Source organism: Capricornis sumatraensis, chromosome 2 (assembly GCF_032405125.1).
Source record: "Capricornis sumatraensis isolate serow.1 chromosome 2, serow.2, whole genome shotgun sequence".
Lineage (NCBI taxonomy): Eukaryota > Metazoa > Chordata > Mammalia > Artiodactyla > Bovidae > Capricornis > Capricornis sumatraensis.
In genome coordinates this window covers 115334658-115356827 of record NC_091070.1, presented here as the reverse complement: position 1 = coordinate 115356827, position 22170 = coordinate 115334658, and the positions used below count along the sequence as shown (strand labels likewise).

The 22170-nt window shown below is 58.8% G+C and overlaps 1 protein-coding gene across 3 annotated transcripts; it reads left to right on the top strand.

Annotated features, from left to right (window-relative positions):
• The first annotated feature begins 918 nt into the window (after nucleotides 1–918).
• PEAR1 (platelet endothelial aggregation receptor 1) lies at nucleotides 919–21706 on the top strand. Of its 3 annotated transcripts, none has more exons than XM_068991651.1 (24): nucleotides 919–1030; nucleotides 8722–8852; nucleotides 10709–10818; nucleotides 11487–11591; nucleotides 11798–11898; nucleotides 12597–12689; nucleotides 12962–13205; nucleotides 13930–14050; nucleotides 14251–14387; nucleotides 14471–14683; nucleotides 14979–15153; nucleotides 15248–15368; nucleotides 16100–16263; nucleotides 16357–16459; nucleotides 16593–16739; nucleotides 16941–17066; nucleotides 17955–18083; nucleotides 18187–18315; nucleotides 18504–18716; nucleotides 18951–19039; nucleotides 19149–19284; nucleotides 19455–19529; nucleotides 19622–19870; nucleotides 20526–21706. In XM_068991651.1, the coding sequence occupies exons 3-24, from the start codon at nucleotides 10718–10720 to the stop codon at nucleotides 20675–20677; spliced, it is 3123 nt and encodes a 1040-aa protein (XP_068847752.1). In that variant the 5' UTR covers nucleotides 919–1030; nucleotides 8722–8852; nucleotides 10709–10717; the 3' UTR covers nucleotides 20678–21706. The 3 variants fall into 3 exon arrangements, with proteins under 3 accessions (XP_068847752.1, XP_068847759.1, XP_068847766.1); XM_068991658.1 differs by having other exon boundaries at nucleotides 10643–10818; XM_068991665.1 differs by lacking the exon at nucleotides 16941–17066.
• Nucleotides 21707–22170: the final 464 nt, after the last annotated feature.

Below are 22170 nucleotides of genomic sequence, written 5' to 3'. Positions count from 1 at the left end.
ACAGAGTCGGACACGACTGAAGTGACTTAGCAATAGCAATTACATGAACATCGTCATGTAAATAGAACCGATGGGTTAAGTGAACCAATTCCTAAAGATCTAACGACGTTGAAAACAAATATTAGTTGTTAACGAAAACTGCCTCTGTCCTCTCAGAGGCTGAGAAGAGAAAAGTGCCCTAAGAAGGATGAGATACAGGTTGTCCACCTCGGAGGCGATGCACTTCTCCCAGGTCGGGAGTCGCGGGCTGTGCGGAAGCGGGCGCTGGCCGCCAGGTGGCGCCCGGCTCTTGTCGGGTCTGCGCAGAGTCCGCCGCGCGCGGTGCAGCAGAGCGCCCGGGCTCTGGACCGAGGGGGCGGGCAGAGGCGGAGACTCCGCGGAACTCTGCTTCCCAGGATCACACCCTCCTCAGGCCGGAGAAGAGGAGAGACATTTTCCCGTCGCGGCTCTCCCAGTCTGGGATGCGCCGGTCGATCCCCGGGTCGTGCCTCTAATAAGATAACAGCTGTTGGGCCGCACTGGGAAGGTGCCCGACGTAGACGATCTCATTAATTTCCCTCCGCCACCCCACTTTACGGACAGGAAAGCTGAGGCCCGAGAGGCAGAGTCCTCCCTGGCCGCACAGCTGGTGAAGAGCCAAGGAGGGACTCGGGCCGGGACCCCTGCTCTTGTCCCGTGCTCGTCCCCTCTCTGCACCCGGTCCAGGCTGCCAGGTCGTCCCTGCCGCCGCTTGGCCTCCGTGGTCCCACCCCTACACAGCCTCCCTCCCCGGGCACTCTGGATCTCCCCTCCCCCGGCTCCCGGTTTCCTTGTCAAAACTTCCTGCCTTGGCGAGGGCGCGAGTTCCCACCCCTTTCCTGCCCCCCGCCCCTCCGCGCCCCTCCCCGTCCAGCGATCCACAACGTCCGACCTCCCCGCCGCTCCCGCAGTCGGGCTGGGGCTCCACGCAGGGCCCCCTGCCCTGTCCTCCTCTGGGCCCACCTGGGCGTTCCCCATCTCAGGCAAACGGAGAAATAAGGTCGCGAGGCAGGTGAGTGATGGCGCCGCCCTGGTCCCGCGACCACTCTGCCCTGGGGGGCCTCTGGGTGGAGTGTGTGATGGGGGAGAGAGACCTGAAGGGGATGGGGCAGTGGAGATGGGCCAAAGGGGATTGGGGGTTGCCATCCCTAATGAAATTGCATGTAAATGACATGCAAGTCAGGCCGCTTCCCAGCCCCTTGTATGGGACTTGGTGAGTCCAGGGGCAGCCACCACCCCACTGGCCCCCTCTGAGGGCTGGAGAGAGAAGCACTTACCAGGCCCTCTTCTTGGCTGAAGGGATGCCTAGCGTTAAAGAGCACCCACGTTGAAGTCAAGGCTGTCCAGGTTCAGCTCTCGACTTGTCCCCGTATTAGCTGTAGGACCTGTGTCTTGGTTTCTCATTTCTAAAAGGGGAGTGATAAGATACAGTGCCTGCCTTATGGGACTGTTGTGAAGTTTAGAGAGCAAAAACACGTCTCCTGCTTAGAACTGTGCCTGCTCCGCGTTTATTACAGGGTCCCTCCTCTCCCCACCAGGAGAAATCTTTGAGGAGTATGGAGGGAAGGGACCCAGGTTTTCAGGTCCCTGGGGCTCACAGCTTTGCTGGTTTGAGGAGCAGGGAGTTAGCCAAAGATCTCAGGCGTGTGGATCCTCAGAAAGCCCTATGGGCTGGTGTGTGTGAGGGGGAGGAGGGGGAGGGGGTCCCAGAGGGGGCCGCATCTCTAGCCTCCAGTAGGGAACTTTCAGCTGTCCTGCTCTGGCCTTTTATGAGTGGCCTTTCCCGAGGCTGGGCTGTGACCCTAGTCCCCGGGGATGGGAACAGCTTGTGCTGGCCCGAGTTTCCCAGGCTCCCAAGCTCAGCCAGACCCCAGTTCCAGGCAGGATTGGGCAAGGGGTCAGCTCTCAACCCTGGCCTTACTGGGCTTACTGGCCTTACAGCTTACTGGGCCTGCGGGGTCAGGGAGCTGTCTGAATCCCATCCCATCCCAATCCACGCGATAGTCCCTGGGGTGGGCACATGGGGCCAGGTGTGGGACCACTCTCCTCTCTCTAGCCATTTGTCCCCTGCTGCTGTGTCTGCTGTTTTTGCGGTTTCCCAAAGCCTACCCAGCAAACTTGCCATTGCAGTTGGGGCTACCCTCCCTGCCACCTAGGAGCTGGTTTGGCCAGGCTCCCCCTCTGTCTTCCAGTCTTCACCGGGAGGTGAAGCTGAGGGTTGGCATCTGTTTCTCCACTACCCACTGCCCCCACTTCCATTCCCTATCAGACGTTCCCAGAAGAGCAAACTGGCTCTCTAGGCAGCCCCGACCACAGTTTGGAAACCTGGTCGCTGGGCTGCTGTCTGCCTCCCTGCCATCAACACACATTGCTAGAGAGGGGACTTGGGTCAGGCAGGGCCTCCACCACAGTGCTCTGAACTTCTCCTTTGAGTAGCCTTGAAAGCCTTGAAAAAGACCCTTCCCGGAGTGCATGAGGGGCCCTGGGGCCCATCCTAGCTCTGGGGAGGGTGTTGGTACTAGTCCAGTCACCTAACCTCGAAGAGAGAAGCTAGCGGGAGGAGCAAGAGGAGACAGGGAAGGAGCGAGAAAGACAAGACAGAGATAAAGAGAATCGGGAATGTGGAAGCAGAGACCGACTGATGGAAAAATGCAGGCAGAAATATTTGGAAAAACAGAGCAGAGACTGAGAAAAAGAGCAAGACGGAGGTAGAGAAGGTAGAAACAGGAGAGACAGCGTCTCAAGACCAAACAGAAGGACCTACGGGGCAGCCTTGTCTTTAGAGCTTGATGGACCTGGTCCACATACCCACCCTGCCCGTGACTGGCTGTGTGCCCTTGGGAAAATTACTTAACCCTCTTTGGGATTTGTTTTTTGGGGGATTGCATGGCTTGTGGGGTCTTAGTTCCCCAGTGAGGGATTGAACCCGGTCCCTGGGCAGTGAAAGCGGGATTACTTCATCTACAAAACAGGCAGTATAATAGCACCTACTTTCTAGGGTTCCTGAGAGAACGAACTGAAAGGATCCAGCTCACCGTATAGGGGTGGTAACTGGTGTCACAGCGCCCACACATGGCAAGATGGGGGTCTCTAGCACACAGCTGGGCGCTGGGCCACGGAGCCTTCTGAGTTCCTCTCCCATCTGGGCCTCCCAGCCCGCCCCCACCTGGTAGCATCTGCGCCCTCCTCTGTGTAGAAGGAGGTGTGTGGCTAGACAGTGAGGGGTGGGCGTGGTCCCTGAGTGGAAGTGCAGGATAAGTGCACACTCCCTCCTCTCCAGCTGACTCAGTGCCCGGCACTCTGGTGGCCTCATCCCAGAGGAACTTGGAGGCCAGCCCTGAGGAATTCCTGCCCGCTGCCTTCAGGAGGGCAGGTCTGGAGCTGCCTTTCACTTTGTAATGTTGGGAAGTTCTTTCTCAACTCCACCTTCCATGGACTTAGCAATGTTGGGTCTTAAAGGCCCTGGAAGGGAGGCCCTGGTGTCTGCTGAGCCAGGAACAAGCCGCAGCCTCTCCCTCTCCCCCATTTCCCACCAAGTAAGGTCAGGCTTACCCAAGTCAAGAAGGGTTTAGAGTTTATCAGTCCATCCACTCCACGCAACCTTCAGGTACCACCCACTGGGTGCCGCACACCCTGGATGTGTGCCTGTAGGTGCTGGCCAGAGCTGGGGACGTGGTGGTAAGGCAGGCAGAGAAGTGCCCTGACGCTACGGAGCTCCATTCCAGTGGGGGAGACAGCCTTTAATAAGAATATAATGAGCAGGGGATGGGAGCCTTGAGGGAACATTCGGGGGGCAGCCCGGCCACTCTTAGAGCCTCAGACAGGACTGGAATTAGAGGCTGTCCCAGTCTGGCGGGGAAACCAGCCTCACTCACAAGCTGGCGGTCACAGGATGGGGTCCCCACTACCTCATCAGGTCATCAGACTTGAGGGGTTCCGGGGGCTGTGAACTCCTGGCTTGACCCAGGTTAGTCCCACCTGGCCCCAGAGGAAGGACACGGGTCTCTCTGGCTGGAGTTTGAGGAGCGTTGGCCGCTGGGGACTGGTCCATGTCCAGCTTGAAGCTGGCCTCGGGGAAGGACTGGGGAACAACCTAGGGCTCCATCGGGCCACAGCGGTGAATGTGCTGAGAGCCTGGAGGAAGGTCCCAGGAAAGGGGAGAACAGCGGAGGTGTGGAGGCACTGAGGGGGCTTCCTGGATGAGGCTGGCCTGGAAGGAGGGGTAGGACCCGGATATTCCAGAGGTGGCCTGGGCGGAGGTGACCGTGCGGTGAGAGACACGTCCAGTGTGATGGGAGCCCAGGAGCAGAGGCTGGCCACTGGGCCCTGGGTGCCCTTTCCCAGAGGCATTAGAGAGGGGCAGTGGCCAGAGCGGAGGTGCACTTTGTGGGGTTATCTGGGGGTGGCGACGAGCAGGGGGAGCGACTCCCTGTCTGGGTCACCCCAGAGGTCACCTCCCACCCCCACCCCTCCACTGCTTTGTTCTTAAAGCAGATTTGAATCCTGCTGGCACCTCTGCTGATCGGTTGGCCCTTGGACAAGTCCTTCTACCAGAGAGCCTCCCTGGTCTCTTCTGTGACACGGGGGTGACGGTCACTCCACCTGTGGGAGATGGTGAGGGTCTGGACTGGCTCCAGCCTCCAGCAGGCGTGTGGTGAATGTCTGGTGAATCAGAACTCCTGCAGTTTCTCTATTTCCTGATGAGTAAACAGGTCGGGCTGAGGACCCTCTAGCTTCTGTTTCCTGAGCCACAGAGAACACAAGACCGGCCCCTCACCCCTGCTCCCTTCCCGCCCAGCCTTTGGAGCACGAGGAGTGCACAGGCTTCCTGTCCCTCCATCCGGCAGACATGCCTGGCGTGCCGGGGGGCCTGGCTTGGCTGGATGTAGGAGGGGCTTTATGCGTGTGTGTACACGGGTGTTCTGAGTGGCGCGTGGAGCAGAGCAGTCTAGGCTGCTGGCAGAGCTGGGTCAGAGGGCATCGCTGTGTGGGGAGGGAATGGAAGTCTTTGGACTCAGATCTCTCTGCTGAGTGGGAAGAACCAAGCCAGCCTGTCTCCAAGGCAAAGAGAGGTCAGGAAGGGGCACAGAGAACAGACAGACAAGGGGGAGATCCTGGGAGACAAGAGAGCCACAGGGCGAGGCAACCTTGGCACCGAGGGCTCAGTGTGTGGGTCGTGGTTGGCGTCAGCCTCCACTGCATACCTGAAGGCAGATTCCCTAGCGCAGTGAACACACTACACGACTGCACGTGGCAGCTTTGATACAGAAAAGAAAGGAGAGAGGCGGAAGGAGACCAAGAAAGTGACGGAGAAAGAAAAAACAGAAAGCAGAGGGTTTCTGATGAAGAAAAGACAAAAAGAAAGAGGCAGAGAGCCAGAACTTGGGGGATTCTGTTCTTGCATCCTCCACTGCGCAGCCTGTGGCCTGAGGCTCTGTTCTAGGATGGTTATTGGAACCAGCAGTTCCAACTCCCACTGAACTCTGGGAGATGCGGGGCTGTTCTCCCATTTTACAGATGAGGAAATGGAGGCTCTCAGGGCTCACGTGATGTGCCTGAGGTCGTACAGCTTGTAAGTACTAGAAACTTTGGTCTCCAAGATGGGAAAGGGGAAGAGAGAGACAGAGAAGAGAGGAGGTGGGTGGGTGGGGGACAATGGAGCCGAGAAAAAGACCTGGAGCTGGCGCTCAAGCTGAGAGCTGGGGCAGCAGGAAACAGAACTCAGGCGTCCTGCCTCATCAACCGCCTTTGGCTTGAAGACTGGCGGGCAGCCCATCATTCTGGGGGATAGAGTTCTCGGGGGAAGCATGATCCCCTTCCCTCCCCACATCCTTTCTCTTTGTCAGCATCTAGGGCCCATTCCCGGATCATCCTAGGGGTTCTTTGGCAGAAAAAAAAAAAAAAAAAAACATAAAAAAGAGAAACAGTTTTTCCTGGAATTTATACTCAAAGAGTATGACAGTGCCAGGTGGAGTGGGGAAGGGGCCACTCTGGGTGCAGGAGGACTAGCTCTAAGGATGCTATAGCGAGCAGCGGCTGTTCATTGAGCTTCTTAGGTAGTTCTCTAAGCTCTTTGTCTGCATGAACTCATTTATGACTCCCCACAACCCTATGAAGACAAGTACTATCACCCTCCCCATTTTAGAGATGAGGGAACTGAGAGCTGGGATTCGAACCCAGGTTTGAACAGGAGTGGTGGGGGCTGCAGAGTTCAGACGGTATCTTTTACTGCACCACCACCCAGAGAAGAGCAGCTGGAAGGGCCCCTCCTGCTGTCTCACTTCCATCAGCCCCACTCTTGCTCTCTGCCTTCCATAGAAATGGACCATCTCCGGTCCACTAGGAGCTCCACTAGCTTCCCAGAGGCCTCAGACCCATTGCCCTCCTTCCAGCAGAGGCTGGAACACAGTGAGGGTGGAAGGGCTCCCCACCAGAGGGGATCAGGCTGAATAGAAGAGCAGGGGAGGACGAGCTGGGTTGGGCCCTGCGTGGGCCTGGGGGCTGAGAGGGCAGGGATGCTGGGGGGCCCTCGCAGGCGGGACTGGGGACTGGGAGGCCTGGCCAGGCGCCCCAGCTGCTTTGCATCTCGAGGTGGAGGAGAGAGAAATGTCAGCTCATTCTTGACTGTAAACACATCCGGGTTCCCACGCCTCTGATCAAGTTCTTGCGGCAGCCCACTACCCCCTCCATCCCCTTCCCTGTCCAACCCCTGCCAGGCACCCCCTCACCATAATCAAGGCTACTAAAGAGAGATGCAAAGCCCCTGGGATTCCTGCCTGGGCTCGGGAGAGACTAGAACCGCAGGGGGAGGGCTCTGTATGGTCTGGGTTTGGATCCCAGCTCTGACATTGCTCTCCATGTGGCCTTGGGCAAGGGACTTACCCTGTCCTTGCCTGTCTCCTCATCTGTAAAGTGAATAACAATAGCTACCACCATGGGTTGCATGCGTGATAAGTCGCTTCAGTTGTGTCCGACTCTTTGTGACCCTGTGGACTGTAGCCTCCCAGGCTCCTCTGTTCATGGGATTCTCCAGGCAATAATACTGGAGTGGGTTGCCATGCCCTCCTCACCACAGTGGGTTGACATAAGCTCTACCCGAGATGATCCATATAAACTGTTCAGCCCACTGCTAGTGCCAACATGGTAAATGATACATGGGGTCACATTGGTATTCCAGTTGGGAGGAAAGATGTGTGGGTCCCTCAGTCCAGAAGTGAAGTGGAGAAAGGGGGTGGAGGGGGAGGTTATCTGTATGGGAAGAAGGGAGCCTGCAGTGTGGGCTCTCGGCTCAAATGGGGAGCCGGTAGTTGTCTGATTTAAACCCCTTGAAGGGGCGCATGGACCCCAAGTGCTGCTGGGCTTGGAGGGGCTGGGGGAGAGTGGCCAGGGTCTCAGGTTCCCCAGCCCCTCAGGGACAAAGGCTCAGATGTAGACAAGCCCTAGGGCGCCAGGCGGGGGCTCCAGGTCTGGCCTGTGTTCCCTCCTCAGGGGCTGAGGCTGGTGAGACCAAACCCTGCCCCTCCCTGCCAGGATCCGCATCCCATCTCTCCCTTCCCTGCAGACCACCCACTGATCTCACCCGCCCCACCCTGGCTTCCAGCCCCGCCTTCTCCGCACTCCTCCGCACTCCAGTCCTGCCCTGAGGCCCTCTGGGAAAAGGGCATCACCCCACCCCTCTAGTTATTAGTCAACCCCCTAGGGTTAGGGTTAAGCCCCCCTCATGCTTCCCTGGTGGCTCAGTTGGTAAAGAATCTGCCTGCAATGTGGGAGAAGATCCCCTGGAAAAGGAAATGGCAACCCACTCCAGTACTCTTGCCTGGAAATCCCATGGACAGAGGAGCCTGGTGGGCTATGGTCCGTGAGGTCCCAAGAGTCAGACATGACTTAGCGACTAAACCTCCAGTTACTCCCTTGAACAGTTTCCTGTGGAAGCTGGTTAAGAGGAGGTGGCCGGTGGGACGGGGCTGATGTAGATGAAAGGAAGGACTCTCTCTCTGGGAGGGCAGCCCCCACCCCGCTCCACCTCCTGGGGCCTTCGTGCTGCAGGTCTTGTCCACCTCACTGCAGCCTTGAGCTCTGGAGATGGATCCAGGCCATGGGAAGCCTGGGGGTGAAGTGAAGGGTCCCTGAATGGCTGGAGATGAGGCTCACCCAGGAACAATGGTGATGACCTTCCATCCAGGCAGACTGGGCTCCAGTTGGAGGACGGGACCCCAGGCCAGGCTCTAGGAAGAGGGGAGTGTGGACCAACTGACAGGTGACCAGGGGGAGATGTATGGAAGGTTCGGGGTCCTGTCCCTGGGCTTGCTGCCAAGCAAACTCGAGGGAGAAGGGGAGAAAGTCAGCTGGGACCAGACAGGGGGGCTGGAGGAGAGCTGTAGTTTCGGAACCTTGGGAGGAGGAGCCAAATCTGTTGGGGAGGGAGCTGGGGGGCTGTGTGGGTGGGGGGGCAGACTGTGGGGTCACCTGAAGGACACTCCTAACTGCAGCCTGGCTCTCTGAGGCCAGGCTGGGTCCCTCCCTCACCTCCTCAGAGTGGGCTGGGAAGGTGGCTTCTGGCCCTCCCCCTACCTCTCCCCATCCTACCTTCTGAGTTCAGGATGGTGGGAGGATGGAGCCACCCCATGCTCAGCCCACGATCATGCTCCCTGCTGCCCTCCTCATATGCACACATTCTAGCTGGGCTCCATTTCTTGTTTTCAGGCTCCATATCCTGAGCACCGGGACCCCCAGGATCCTCTCTGGATGCCCCCAGGCCCTGGGGCCTGAGGACCGTGACACCCTGTCCCTGGCTCAACTGAGTTTCTCAGGCCCCAGGATGCCGTAGAGGCCTGGTGAGTTACTTGGGGACTGAGGGTGGCCAGGAAGAACACAGAGGGGACTGGAGGTGGGAGATCTGCCCCGGGGGAGCTGGGATGGGGCCTCTAACCAGAGTCCTGCGAGGGCCTTACAGCTCTGCAAGACTGGAGGGGGTGGGATGAGGAAACCTGGGGAAGAGAGGTGGGCCAGCCCTGTAGCTGAGAAGGTGGTGAACAGACCGCTGGAGGGTTTACTGGTGGGGCAGAACGCACGGTGGGGAGCATCCCTAGGAGGCTGCCTTGATGGGAGCTGAGAGTGCTGGGAGCTGAGTGTGTGGGTGGGGGGCCTGGGGCGGGGCCGGGGCTGGCGGCAGGCATTCCAGAGATACTCAGGGGGAAGGGGCCAGCTACCATGACCTTTCTCTCTTCCCGGGAAAATTATAAGCAGATGTGGGTGCCTCAGGGAGGTGTAGAGGAAGGAGCCAGGGCAAGTTTTAGGAACACTGAACAGAGAATCTGAAACCAGTGGCGGGGGTGGCTGCTCAAGGGGCTCAGCTGCTTCTGAGCTCAGGAGCCAGAACAGACTCCTCTGAGGTCCTGAGCCGCTTCCCGCCCACCGGGTGAGGCCAGGCGTGGAGAAGAGGGGGAGGAGCCCACTTCCAGATGGCGAGTGGGTGGTCAGAGGGAGCTGGGGGCTTCTCAAGGCTGAGGTCAGGTTGGGGACCTCCTCGGTGACAGTGCCTAGAGTTGGGTGCAGGGGTGTGCTGGCATGGCTTTAACAACCGGCTCTGGCGGGGAGGGGTGCAGGCCCCGATTTGTGGTGTTTGCCGATTTCTGTGGTGTAAATAATCCCCCCATGCTTGGTTTCACGCTACTGATGTGATGGCACTGATCAAGAAGTTGGGAAGAGAAGTCACCGTTGGTTCCCCGGAGACAGTAGGAGCTGTGCCCGCGCAGTGGTGGGAGGGGCCTTTTTCAGGGTCACTGGGACCCAGAGCTACTCCGCCCCAGTAGCAAGCCCCTACCTGCTGGAAGCCCCGAAACAGGGTGGTTTTGGCCTCTGCTTGCCTGCCTTCAGGGACGGGGAGCTCACCACGCGAGGCTGCTGATTCTGTCACAGAACTGCTTCAACTGTTGGAAAGTTCTTTCCCTAACTGAGCCCAGGCCGGCTTCTCTTGTAACTTCCCTTCATCGGCTCCTATTTCACTGTGTTGTGCTTAGTCACCCAGTCGTGTCCGACTCTTTGCGACCCCCTGGACCATAGCTTGCCAGGCTCCTCTGTCCATGGGGATTCTCCAGGCAAGAATACAGGAGTGCATTGCCATGCCCTCCTCCAAGGGATCTTCCCAATCCAGGGATCGAACCCAGGTCTCCTGCTTTGCTGGGGGATTCTTTGCTGTCTGAGCCACCAGGGAACCTTGGTGCAATATCCAGGTACCCTAGGTAGGGGCCGGGCTGGGGCCTGGGAATTCACCCACAGGTCCCTGCCTCCAGAAGTCGTGGTCAGGGAACAGGCACCAGAACAGCGGTATGTGGGTGAATGGTGCTGGGGGTCCCTGAAAGAATGGGTGGGGGCTGTCTGCCAGTGGAAGCTGAGGAGCAGGGCAAGGAAAGAGGGGTGATACTTGGGCTAGACCTTGAAAGGTGAGTGCTCAAGGTGAAGAATGAGAGGCGGATGTCCAGACAGAGGAAGCCGTGTGAGAAAGACTCAGAAGCGTGGCAGTGCTCCACGCGGCCAGGAGCAAGAGTGGAGCCCGGGCAGCAGGGCTCAGAGGACCAGAGGCAGCAGCCTCATCTCCGCTCTCAGCCTGGGTCTGTCTCTGCAGAGACCTGTTCCTCCAGGTCTGTGGCTACGGTGCCCCTCACCTGCTCTGCACCTGGCCCTGTCACAGGCCCCTGCAATGTCACCACCCCTGCGGGCCCTCCTTCTCCTGGCCCTGGAGCTGGGGCTGGCTGCCACCCTCAACCCCAAGGACCCCAACACCTGCAGCTTCTGGGAAAGGTGAGAGAGGGCCCCTGCTGCACCTCGAGGGCCCCAAGCCCCCTGCTCCTTATTCTCCCCGCTGGGGCTCCTCTTTCCTCATCGCCTCCCTCTCTCCAGCCTCACCCCCTTCCTATTTCTGCGTCTAGTACCTCTACCCCCTCAACGGGATGTTCTGACTCCATCCCCGTCTTGATCGTTTCATTCTCTTATCTCAGCTCTGACCCTGTCCTCTCTTTATTCTGGTTCCTTGGTCCCTGTGTGAGGCTGGCTGCAGGACAAAGCACAGGGGAGGGGCTATTCACTATGGGGCAAGCAGAGGGTCTCGCCCAGGGAGAGCAAAGGGGACGGGGTTGGGGAACAAGGCCAGATTTGGCCAGAAGTGCTTCAACCTATCTCCATCCTCTGGGCCCAGAAGTCAGTTCTAGCTCAATCTCCTCATATAGGGAGAAGGAGGCCGGGGGGCAGGGGTAGAGAATGGAAGGCTGGAAAGGCATATTCTCAGGAATATTCCAACTCAGGGAGGATCCCTCTAGATCGAAGGACGACAGGATGGGGCTCCATCCTCGGCTAGGAGGAGCAAAGCTGGATGAATATTCCCCACTGTGGCTCGGCCCCCGCACCCCCGCCCCTGGGTGCCAGCTCAGGCTCTCCCTGCCCTGGGCCTGACCCTGACCCCTGCCTTGCAGTTTCACCACCACTACCAAGGAGTCGCATTCCCGCCCCTTCAGCCTGCTCCCCTCGGAGCCCTGTGGCCGGCCCTGGGAGAGCCCGCACACCTGTCCCCGGCCCACGTGAGTGCCCGGCCCCCTCCGAGGGCAGGTGTGGTGTGTTGTGTGGGTGTGTGGCTGGGTGGGGGGCAAAGAGAGAGTGTTCTTCCTCTGCTCCGCCAGTGTAGAGCGCTGGGAGGCGCCCCAGGCCCTGCCAGGGCCACGCTGGGGCGGGGTGGAGGCCGGGGCCTCTGCGGGGCGGACTGAGGGCCGGCTCTGGGTCTCCCCAGTGTTGTCTACCGGACCGTGTACCGCCAAGTGGTGAAGACAGAGCACCGGATGCGTCTGCAGTGCTGCCGGGGCTTCTATGAGAGCCGCGGGGCCTGTGTCCGTGAGTCCTGGGGCTGCTCCCCTGCCCCCCGCCTCCGCGGCCCTGTCTCCAGGGACAGAGCTGCCACTTCAGACCTCTGCCTCTAGCTGACCCCAGGCCTCCCCCACTCCCTCTTCCCACGTCCGTCAGCTGGTTCTGGCTCTGCAGCTCTGTCTTGGGGCCGCCTGGGTCTCTCAGTCCCTGTGTCTCCGGGCTCGGTGTCTGCTTCTCTCTCTGACTCTGCCTGTCCCTATCTGTTTTGACTTGTCTCTGTCCAGTCTCTCCTGTCCCCTGTCCCCGGCACCCTGAAATCTCCGGAGCGGAGCCTGCTCGCTCTCTCTCCCCTTTCCTCAGCTTGGACCATCACCAGCCCGCTACAGAGACTCCTACCCAGCCTGACCACCCCAGCTCCTGTCTGGACAGCATCCATATCTGGTTCCTATGTGAGGAACCTCACCCCCACACTCATTGCCCAGCAAGGTGCTTTGAGAAGTTCACAGACAGGAGCTGGGGAGTCCAGAGCCCTGAGGTCTTGGCATGCTCTGACCTGAGTTGCTCACTCTCAGTCTTTCTGCGCCTGAGAGGCTGAAATGCTGCTTGGCAGGCTAACTCCAGGTCCCTGGTATGGGAGGAAGCTGGGGTTGGGCTTCAGAGGATAAAAGGTGGGTAGGGCAGGAATGGAAGCATCTTCTCACTCCCAACCCCCGTCTCTGCCCCAGCGCTTTGTGCTCAGGAGTGTGTCCATGGCCGCTGTGTGGCACCCAATCAGTGCCAATGTGTGCAAGGCTGGCGGGGTGATGACTGCTCCAGTGGTGAGTGGCTGGTGACTGCAGGGCGAGTCCTTTTGTGCCTCCAAGGAGGCACACCCTCCCTACCAGGGGACAGGTGCTTAGGACTCCAGGGCAACCACCCAGCAGAGTCTCACTGCAGCCAGCTGCCTCTTCTGGGGGTGTGGTGCAGCGGATGGGCCAAAGCCAGGCATGGGGGCATGTGTGGGGACCAGGAGACAGAGACAGGAGCTAACTGGAGGAGCTGGGGAGGGACAAGACCCCTGGTGACCCACTTCCACCCTCTCATCCCCCAGCTTGCGCCCCAGGAGTGTGGGGGCCGAAGTGTGACAAGCCCTGCAACTGCGGCAACGGCAGCTCCTGCGACCCCAAGAGTGGGGCATGTTCCTGTCCCTCTGGCCTGCAGCCCCCACACTGCCTTCAGCCCTGCACCCCTGGCCTCTATGGCCCTGCCTGCCAGTTCAGCTGCCAGTGCCATGGGGCGCCCTGTAACCCCCAGACCGGAGCCTGCCTCTGCCCCCCAGAGAGAACTGGGCCCACGTATGTAACGGGAGGAATGCGCACTGATGGGATCGCAGACCCGGATGCACGGGCACAAACGGGGAAACCAGGGGACTCAGGATCCTCAGTTTGGGGATGCAACCAAGGGGCCAAGATCCTGGCCCCAGCTTTGCTGTTCCCTGGAGGAGCAACCTTGAACACGTTGCTGTCTCTTCACGAGCTGGTTTTCTATAAAACGGGAGCAGTATTGTCCATCTCAAAGTGTTGCTGTGAAGATAACATGAGCCAGTGTGTGAGTGAAAGTATGTCCCCAAGTGGCGCTGAGAGAGTCACAGAGAGCCTATTGCAAGGCAGGGTGCAGGGGGCGCTGGGGAGTCACAGCAGGGAGACCATCCATCTAGCTGGAGATCAGAGATCCAGCTTCATGGAGGAGCTCCAGGGTTGAGCCCTTGGGATGAAAACTATGGCAGGCAGAGATGTTCCCCCCAGAGAGAGACCAGCATGAGCAAAGGTGGAATGGAGGGCATGTGGAGAGCAGACGGACCACCCATGGCTCTTCACTCTGTCCCATTTGATGGGCTGTGTGTTCCTGCCACTTCCAGTCCTGGAAACTTTTGATCCCTGCCCTACCCAACAGGGAAGGGGAATGAGACGGGTGGATGTGGCTCCCTGAACCCTGGGGTCCGGAGGGCCTGGGAGGCAAAGGGGGAATTCCGTAGGTACTGCTTGTTTACAGACTGACCTCATCCCCTCTGCTCAACAGCTGCGAGGTGTCCTGTTCACCCCATAGTGCTGGCTTCTCCTGCCCCAGCACTCCGCCTTGCCAAAATGGGGGAGTCTTCCAGGCCTCTGAGGATTCCTGCAGCTGCCCACCTGGCTGGACGGTATGAAGGGTGGGGCCTATGGGTATGAATTCTGTGGGTGGTTCTCTCCAGGGCTTCTGAGGGGGATGTGTGTGGGGGGGGTAGGCTCTGGGGGCCCTGGAGAGGTTTGAGTGTTTGTGGGTATAGGGTATTGGTGGGTCCTCTGGCCATGGGGAGGGGGCTGGGCTCCTGGGGCTCTGTTGATCTCTCAGCCCCCACAGGGCACCATCTGCTCCCTGCCCTGCCCCGAGGGCTTCCATGGACCCAACTGCTCCCAGGAATGTCGCTGTCACAACGGAGGCCTCTGTGACCGATTCACCGGGCAGTGTCGCTGTGCTCCGGGATACACGGGGGACCGGTGAGTGGTGTTAGCCCCGGCATGAGGGGTGCAGGGGCGGCTGTGGATGGCGTCTGCCAGGCTCACTCCCCCGAGGCGCCCAGGTGCCGCGAGGAGTGCCCCGTGGGCCGCTTCGGGCAGGACTGTGCTGAGACGTGCGACTGCGCCCCGGGCGCCCGCTGTTTCCCGGCCAACGGCGCGTGTCTGTGCGAACACGGCTTCACCGGGGACCGCTGCGCCGAGCGCCTCTGCCCCGACGGCTTCTACGGCCTCAGCTGCCAGGTGCCCTGCACCTGCGACCCGGAGCACAGCCTCAGGTAGGCCGTGGGACGCTGTGGTCTAGGGGTCAGGACTCCAGTGGGAGAGGCCTTCAGTGCTGAAGCCACCGGAGTCACGAAAAGCAACGGGGGCATATCCTGGGCGGGGGCGGGACACAGATGTGGCAGAGGGGAACCGGCGGGGCCTCGGGGACGGGGGTCGGGGGGCCGCCCTCGGAACGGCGCGGAGCCTCCCTGATTACCGCCTCCACCTCGAGGAGGCGGGGGTGGGGCGGGGGGAGGTCGGCCTGCGGACCCGGCTCAGACAGCCCCGCGCCCGCGCCTCCGCCCGCAGCTGCCACCCGATGAGCGGGGAGTGCTCGTGCCTGCCGGGCTGGGCGGGCCTCCACTGCAACGAGAGCTGCCCGCAGGACACGCACGGGCCGGGCTGCCAGGAGCACTGCCTCTGCCTTCACGGCGGCGTCTGCCAGCCCGACAGCGGCCTCTGCCGGTGCGCGCCCGGCTACACGGTGAGGCGAGCCCCGCCGCGAGGGAGGTGCGGAAGAGGCCCAGGGAGCCCGCCCGCCCCTCTCATGAGTGCGACCACCCACCCCCCACTTTCAGGGACCGCACTGCGCTAGCCTCTGCCCGCCTGACACCTACGGAATCAATTGCTCCGCACGCTGCTCCTGCGAAAATGCCATCGCCTGCTCGCCCATCGACGGCACCTGTGTCTGCAAGGAAGGTACTGGGTTGGGGTCTCCTGGAAGGGCGATTTGGGGGCGGGGCCATGGGAAGAAGGGAGAGTCCAAGTGCAGGGGCAGGCCAAGGGTAGGGGAGAGGCTGCAGGGTAAGGGCGGAATCATTGGGCAGCAGCTGGACGGCGGGAAAGTAGCCAGGCTACTTCCTTCCTGGAATATCCACTTTGCTTTTGTTTCAACCACAAAAATCCCAATTGTCCTTAAAGGCCCAGGCCAGAGGCATTTCTTCGCTGAACATTCCTCATCCTCAGTCATACAGAATCACAGAATGCCGGCGCCAGGAGATATACCAGGAGTGGCCCGTTGGCAGTCTTTAGGGCTGGGTTCTGACACACGTTTTGTTTGACTAGCTCTCCATCATATTTAACAAACGTCCCAGTCTCCAGTCCCCACTCCTCCCTATTGTCTTACACGTGACCTGGAGAACACATTTAGTTACTTAATGGGGCCTCGGTAAGCATTTGGGTTTGCTGCCAACCCCCTTCTTTTGGCAGAAGAAGCAACCAAGACCCAGAAGGGGGTGGTGCATCCCCCATGGTCATTCAGCCTTCTCTCCAACATCCAACGATTCATATGCTTGTCCCCTATGGGGCCGTGAGCACCCCCATCCCCACCCCGTGCTGGTAGCTCAGAGTCTGGCACAGTCATTGCCCAGTGTGTGCTTGCTCAGGAGGGCAGCTGGGTCCCCATGCCTACCTACAAGTCTCTCTTCCAGGTTGGCAGCGTGGTAACTGCTCTGTGCCCTGCCCGCCTGGAACCTGGGGCTTCGGTTGCAATGCCAGCTGCCAGTGTGCCCATGAGGCAGCCTGCAGCCCCCAGACTGGAGCCTGTACCTGTACCCCCGGGTGGCATGGGACCCACTGCCAGCTCCCCTGCCCAGTAAGTGTGCAATCGCCTGCCTGCCTGGGTGGAAGGGAGGGCACCACATTTCCCAGCTTACTGGCCTGCCCTACCCCCCACTCCCTCTCTAAGAAGGGGCAGTTTGGCGAAGGCTGTGCCAGTCGCTGTGACTGTGACCATGCTGACGGCTGCGATCCTGTTCACGGACACTGCCTGTGCCAGGCTGGGTGGACAGGTGAGCCTTATGGTGGGCAGGCCCCAGGCTTACCGTGGAGGTGGGGGGATGTATCCCAAGGGACATGTGTGCAGAGAATCCTTATGGATGAGGAGAGGGGACACAGGCCAGGCTCAGCCTACCCCTCTCACAGGTACCCGCTGCCACCAGCCCTGCCCTGAGGGCTTCTGGGGAGCCAACTGTAGCAACACCTGCACCTGCAAGAACGGGGGCACCTGCGTCCCCAAGAATGGCAATTGCATTTGTGCACCCGGATTCCGAGGCCCCTTCTGCCAGAAATGTGAGGCTCCCTCCCCTCCCCTTGCCTTTCAGTCCAGTGTCAGATGCCAGAAGCCCCAACTCTTCCCCTCTTGGTCTGCTCTGCTGACTCCAGTCTATGGGCTGGTTGCACACAGGGGGAAGGAGGCAGGGAGAGGGTGGAGTCAAGGGCTGACTGAGGGTTGGCCCCTGCCCCCAGTCACCATGAGCCCCTTTCCCCCAGCCTGTCAGCCTGGCCGCTATGGCAAACGCTGTGTGCCCTGCAAGTGTGCCAACCATTCCTCCTGCCACCCTTCAAATGGGACCTGCTACTGCCTGGCTGGCTGGACCGGCCCTGACTGCTCTCAACGTATGTGGCAGCCCGTGTGTCTGAGTGCATGCCGAGGGGATGGGCTGAGGACCAAGAGGCTTCCATTCCCCTGATCCTGGGTATAAAAGCCTCTGGACCCACCTTGATTCGGCCGTTGATGTAAACACAATAAGCAAATATGTATTGGGCATCACCTGCATGCTGGGTATTGTTCTAGATGCTCAGGAAGCAGCAATGAACGGGTCAGGGAAAAAAACTCCCTGCCCTTCTGCATGGGAAAAATGGGAAAACCATAAGCTCAGTTGTGGACTTTTTTTTTTTGCATTGCCAATTTATTTTTTATTTATTTATAATGGCCTGTTTCCCACATAAACATATGAAGAACATCATGGAAAAGATTAGTCCAAAAAACTGAATAAAGCAAATTTTGAAAAGGGAAAATGAGAAGCAGTTACCGTGAAAAAGACGGGCAGGGTAGAGGGAAGTGATCTTGGAGATGACTTTTTCCATAGAATTTGGTAACTACTATTAAATTATCTGCTAGTATCATATACATAAAAATTATGCCTTGAATAGTGTGAGCATTTACTTCTCTCTTATATTAAAAAAAAAAGAAGTCCAGAGCTAAGTGATGTAGGGTAGTTTGGAAGCCTTTGGTTGTCTGGCCCTGATCACGTTATTTTGAAAGGCTGTTAGGCAGGTGCAGAGGTTAGTCAGGCAGCTGGCATGTGGGTCTGAAATTCAGGCTAGAGACACGGCTGCAGATAAGCATTTGTGAGTCATCGGTGTGTAGATACTGTTTGAAGCCTTGGTGTCTCTGGGGAGACCAAAGCAGAGTGGAAGGCTTCAGCGATGTTGGGGACTGAGAATTCCCCCAGGAGATGCTGGCCCTGCCCGCCAGACAGGCTCCAACCTTGTCTCCTGCAGCATGCCCTTTGGGACACTGGGGAGCCAACTGTGCCCAGCTCTGCCAGTGTCGCCGTGGTGGGACCTGCCACCCCCAGGATGGGAGCTGTTTCTGTCCCCCGGGCTGGACTGGACCTCTCTGCTTGGAAGGTACCAACAGAAGGGCAACTCCATGCCCCGACCGCCAGCCCTAGCCCGAGGAGGGGACTGCCATTCCCTTGCGCCTCTGACCTCCTCTTCCACTTTCTCCCAGGCTGTTCTCCAGGGATGTTTGGCGCTAACTGCTCCCAACCATGCCAGTGTGGTCCTGGAGAGAGGTGCCACCCGGAGACTGGGGCCTGTGTGTGTCCTCCAGGGCACAGTGGTGCCCCCTGCAGGATCGGTGAGTTCTCACCTAGCCCCTGCCTCTGCACTGTCCCCAGGGAACCAGGACATAGGTACCTGTCCAGGTCTCTGCTAGGTGGTACTCTTGTATCACCCTGGCTTCCTACTGGGGCCTCTCCCATCCATGCATCCCAAGCTCACCAACAGGGCCAAGACTCTCCTGAGCAACCACTCCATCCCACACAGGAAGCCAGGAGCCGTTCACCATGATGCCCACCCCTCCAGTGGCCTATAACTCGCTCGGGGCAGTGATTGGCATCGCGGTGCTGGGGTCCTTGGTGGTGGCTCTGGTGGCGCTGTTCATTGGCTACCGTCACTGGCAAAAGGGCAAGGAGCATCAGCACCTGGCAGTGGGCTACAGTAGCGGACGACTGGACGGTTCTGAGTATGTCATGCCAGGTGAGCTGGCCTGGGGTGGGACTCACGTGCGTGGCTGACTCTTCGGCACAGGGCAGATGGGATGCGGGGTTTCTGCATCCCTCCCTGGACCTAGGAGATGGGAAGCGGGGAGCTGGAGAGAGGAAGGGAGGTCAGCGAGGCCGACTGCGGATCTCCTGGGACAGAACGGCTGTCTTGGGCCCCGGCCTGTGTCTGACCTGGCAGGCCACCCCGCACCTGTGTCTGTTTGTGCAGATGTCCCTCCAAGCTACAGTCACTACTACTCCAACCCCAGCTACCACACCCTATCACAGTGCTCACCGAACCCCCCACCTGCTAAGAAGGTCGGTGCTAGGGGTGGGCGTGCACGGTGGGTGCCTGGTGGGTGCATCTCTGGGTTTCCAGAGAGCTCCAGCTCTGCGTGTTCCTGTCCCACCCCTCCTCCCCTGCCAGGTTCCAGGCAGTCAGCTCTTTGCCAGCCTCCAAGCCTCTGAGCGATCAGGTGGAGCCCACGGACTTGATAACCATGCCACGCTACCTGCAGACTGGAAGCACCGTCGGGAGCCCCCGCCAGGGCCTCTGGACAGAGGTAGAAGCCTGGAGGCCAAGGCCTCTAGTGAGGGTGGACGTGTACAGCCCAGCATCTGGTTCCATCTGAGTGCGCATGTCTATAGGAGAGGTTCTGGGCCCCAGTTCTAGAGGAGGGGACCCTGGGGTGGGGACCAGCGGCCTGATTGCGGGTTGCTTTCTCCTTGTTAGGTAGCAGCCACCTGGACCGAAGCTACAGCTGTAGCTACAGCAACAGTAATGGCCCTGGCCCATTCTACAGTAAAGGTGAGCGCACGGGGGTGGGGGTGGGAGGGGGCTGCCCTGGGGTTTAGAAGCCAGTGCCTTCACTGAGCCTGACTTCTTTCCCCCATCTTTAGGACCCATATCTGAAGAGGGGCTGGGGGCCAGCATGGCTTCCCTGAGCAGTGAAAACCCCTATGCCACCATCCGGGACCTGCCCAGCCTGCTAGGGAGCCCTCGGGAGAGCAGCTACGTGGAGATGAAAGGCCCTTCCTCAGGGTCTCCCCCCAGGCAGCTTCCTCAGCTCCCGGACAGCCAGAGGCGGCGACACCCCCAGCCACAGAGAGACAGTGGTACCTATGAGCAGCCCAGCCCTCTGGTCCATGGTGAGCCCTCCTTTTCCACTGGAGCAGAGAGAACAGGGCAAAGAGAAGGGACGGGACAAGAATGTGGAGGTGGCATGAAGTGGTAGCAAGAGCAAGGTCTTCGGCGTCAGTTGTTGTTTAGTCGCTAAGTTGTGTCCGACTTTGCAAGCCTATGGACTGTAGCCACCAGGCTCCTCTGTCCATGGGATTTCCCAGGGAAGACTACTGGAGTGGGTTGCCATTTCCTTCTCTAGGGGATCTTCCCCACCCAGGGATCGAACCCACTTCTCCTGTGTTGGCAGGTAGCTTCTTTACCACTGAGCTATCAGGAAAGCCTTCTTTGGGGCTCAGACTTAACGCTCAAACCAAGGGTGATGTTTGGGAAGTCATACTGCCTCTTAGAGCCTGTAGGTGGCGGTACCCACCTCACAGAGCTAAGGATTTGAAATGGTGGTTTTACAGCACCTGAGTTGTAAACTTGATACCCAGAAAAGCTGGGAACAAGGCAGGTGACAGAGTGTCTTCCTATCTTGTGAGGTGGGCAGGTTGAGGTGGCCTTCCCCACTGGCAGCTGAGGAGCTTCATCGGCTTTGGGCAGGAGCCGCTGGAGAGGGGAGGAGGGTGGTAGGAGGGGAGGAGTCACCTCCCTCTCTGTCATCCCCCTCTCTGTCTCTAGACCGAGACTCTGTGGGGTCCCAGCCCCCTCTGCCCCCGGGCCTGCCTGCTGGACACTATGACTCCCCCAAGAACAGCCACATCCCTGTACACTACGACTTGCCTCCAGTTCGGCACCCCCCCTCACCCCCAGTTCGGCGCCAGGACCGCTGAGGAGCCCAGAGGGTGTGCAGAAGTCATCATACCTGTTCTTTGCTGCTTGAGGCTGAGGACAGAGCCCACTGTACCCTGCCAGGAGCAGGGAGGGGACTGGCCAGCCATGAATATGAACATGTTTAATAGAAGAAGTGAATGGAGAGGAGATGGGAGCCTGGCTCCCAGGTTCTATCATGGGAACACAGTCAGCAAGAAGTCGGTGTTCCTTTTCCCCAACGGCCCCTAGGGCCCTGTGTACATAAACTGCTGGGTTCAGTGTTGCTGGATAACTGATTTCAAATCAATGTAAAAAATGTATATTGGGTAACTTTTCTGTGCATTCCTGGCCTAGGCTCTGTGTGTGCGTGTGTGTGTGTGTAGGGGTGTGTGTTTGTGTGTGTGTGTGTGTGCGTGTGGTTTCAGAGGGGTACCAGGCACTGATCCTGACTTGGGGCACTCACTATAATGGAGAGGCAGCCCAAACCCAGTTAGCTCTAGAAATAGCCTGACTGGCATCCCTGCATTCATCTGGTCCTCCCTCCAATCAGCTGCTCAAAATACAAGCTGGTTTTAGGTTACCTCTGCCTGAAAGTCTCCATTGGTGGTCCATGGGTTTTGGGCTACAGTCAAAATTGTCCAAGGCCTTAAAGGCTTTGCTGGCCTGGCCTGTCTGTCTCTTCAGCCTTACCCTAAACGGTGTTCCCTTCTCCCTGCTCCAATTACATTGGCCTCTGTGTCCTTCTCGCAGTGGCATGGCTCCCTATGACAGGGACTTAGCGCATCTGGAATGCTCTTCCTGCCCCACTCATCTGCTAACTCCTGCTTGACTCCACATCCCGTTTTCTCTTTCATAGCATTGATGACAGATGTATTTATACACCAGATACCTGCAAAAGGCCAACAGGGTGCCAGGCACTTCTCTAATGTGTTGGTTTTTAATGTGATTATTTGATTATTCTCTGCCTTCCCCACCAGACTGTAAATTCCCTGAAAACAGGAATCCCATGTTTATGTTCAGCATTGGTTCCCCTTGGCACATAGTAGGCACTCAATAAATGTTCCCCCAAAGGCTGAGTGGCTGAGTGAGTTAAAGGTACCAATGGTAAATACTGGCAAATGCTAAGATAGATGGGCAAATTGCTCCGAGAGCTACAAGCCTGGGGAGGTCGAAGCCTTTCCCAAAGGGTAGAATTTCTACAGCGGAACAGCACAAAGGCTCAAAGGTGGGAAGGTCTGGGAGTGGGGGTGGGAGTGGGGGCATGGAACGGAGTGGGCAGGAGAGCAGAGGGGACAGGGGAGAGGGTATACTCAGACGGGGGCCCGGTAGAGTCTAGACTACCCGAGGACTTCGAATCCAACTTTCCAGGAAGCGTGACCCGCCTCCTTAACTCAGTGGATCAACTAAGTCCCCAGACCTCCAGCAAGCTAAATATATGGGCTCGAGATTACAAACCAAGAGCCACGCCAACTCGCCAATTCTGCGGGTCTCTCTGGGACTCTTCCACCAAGGG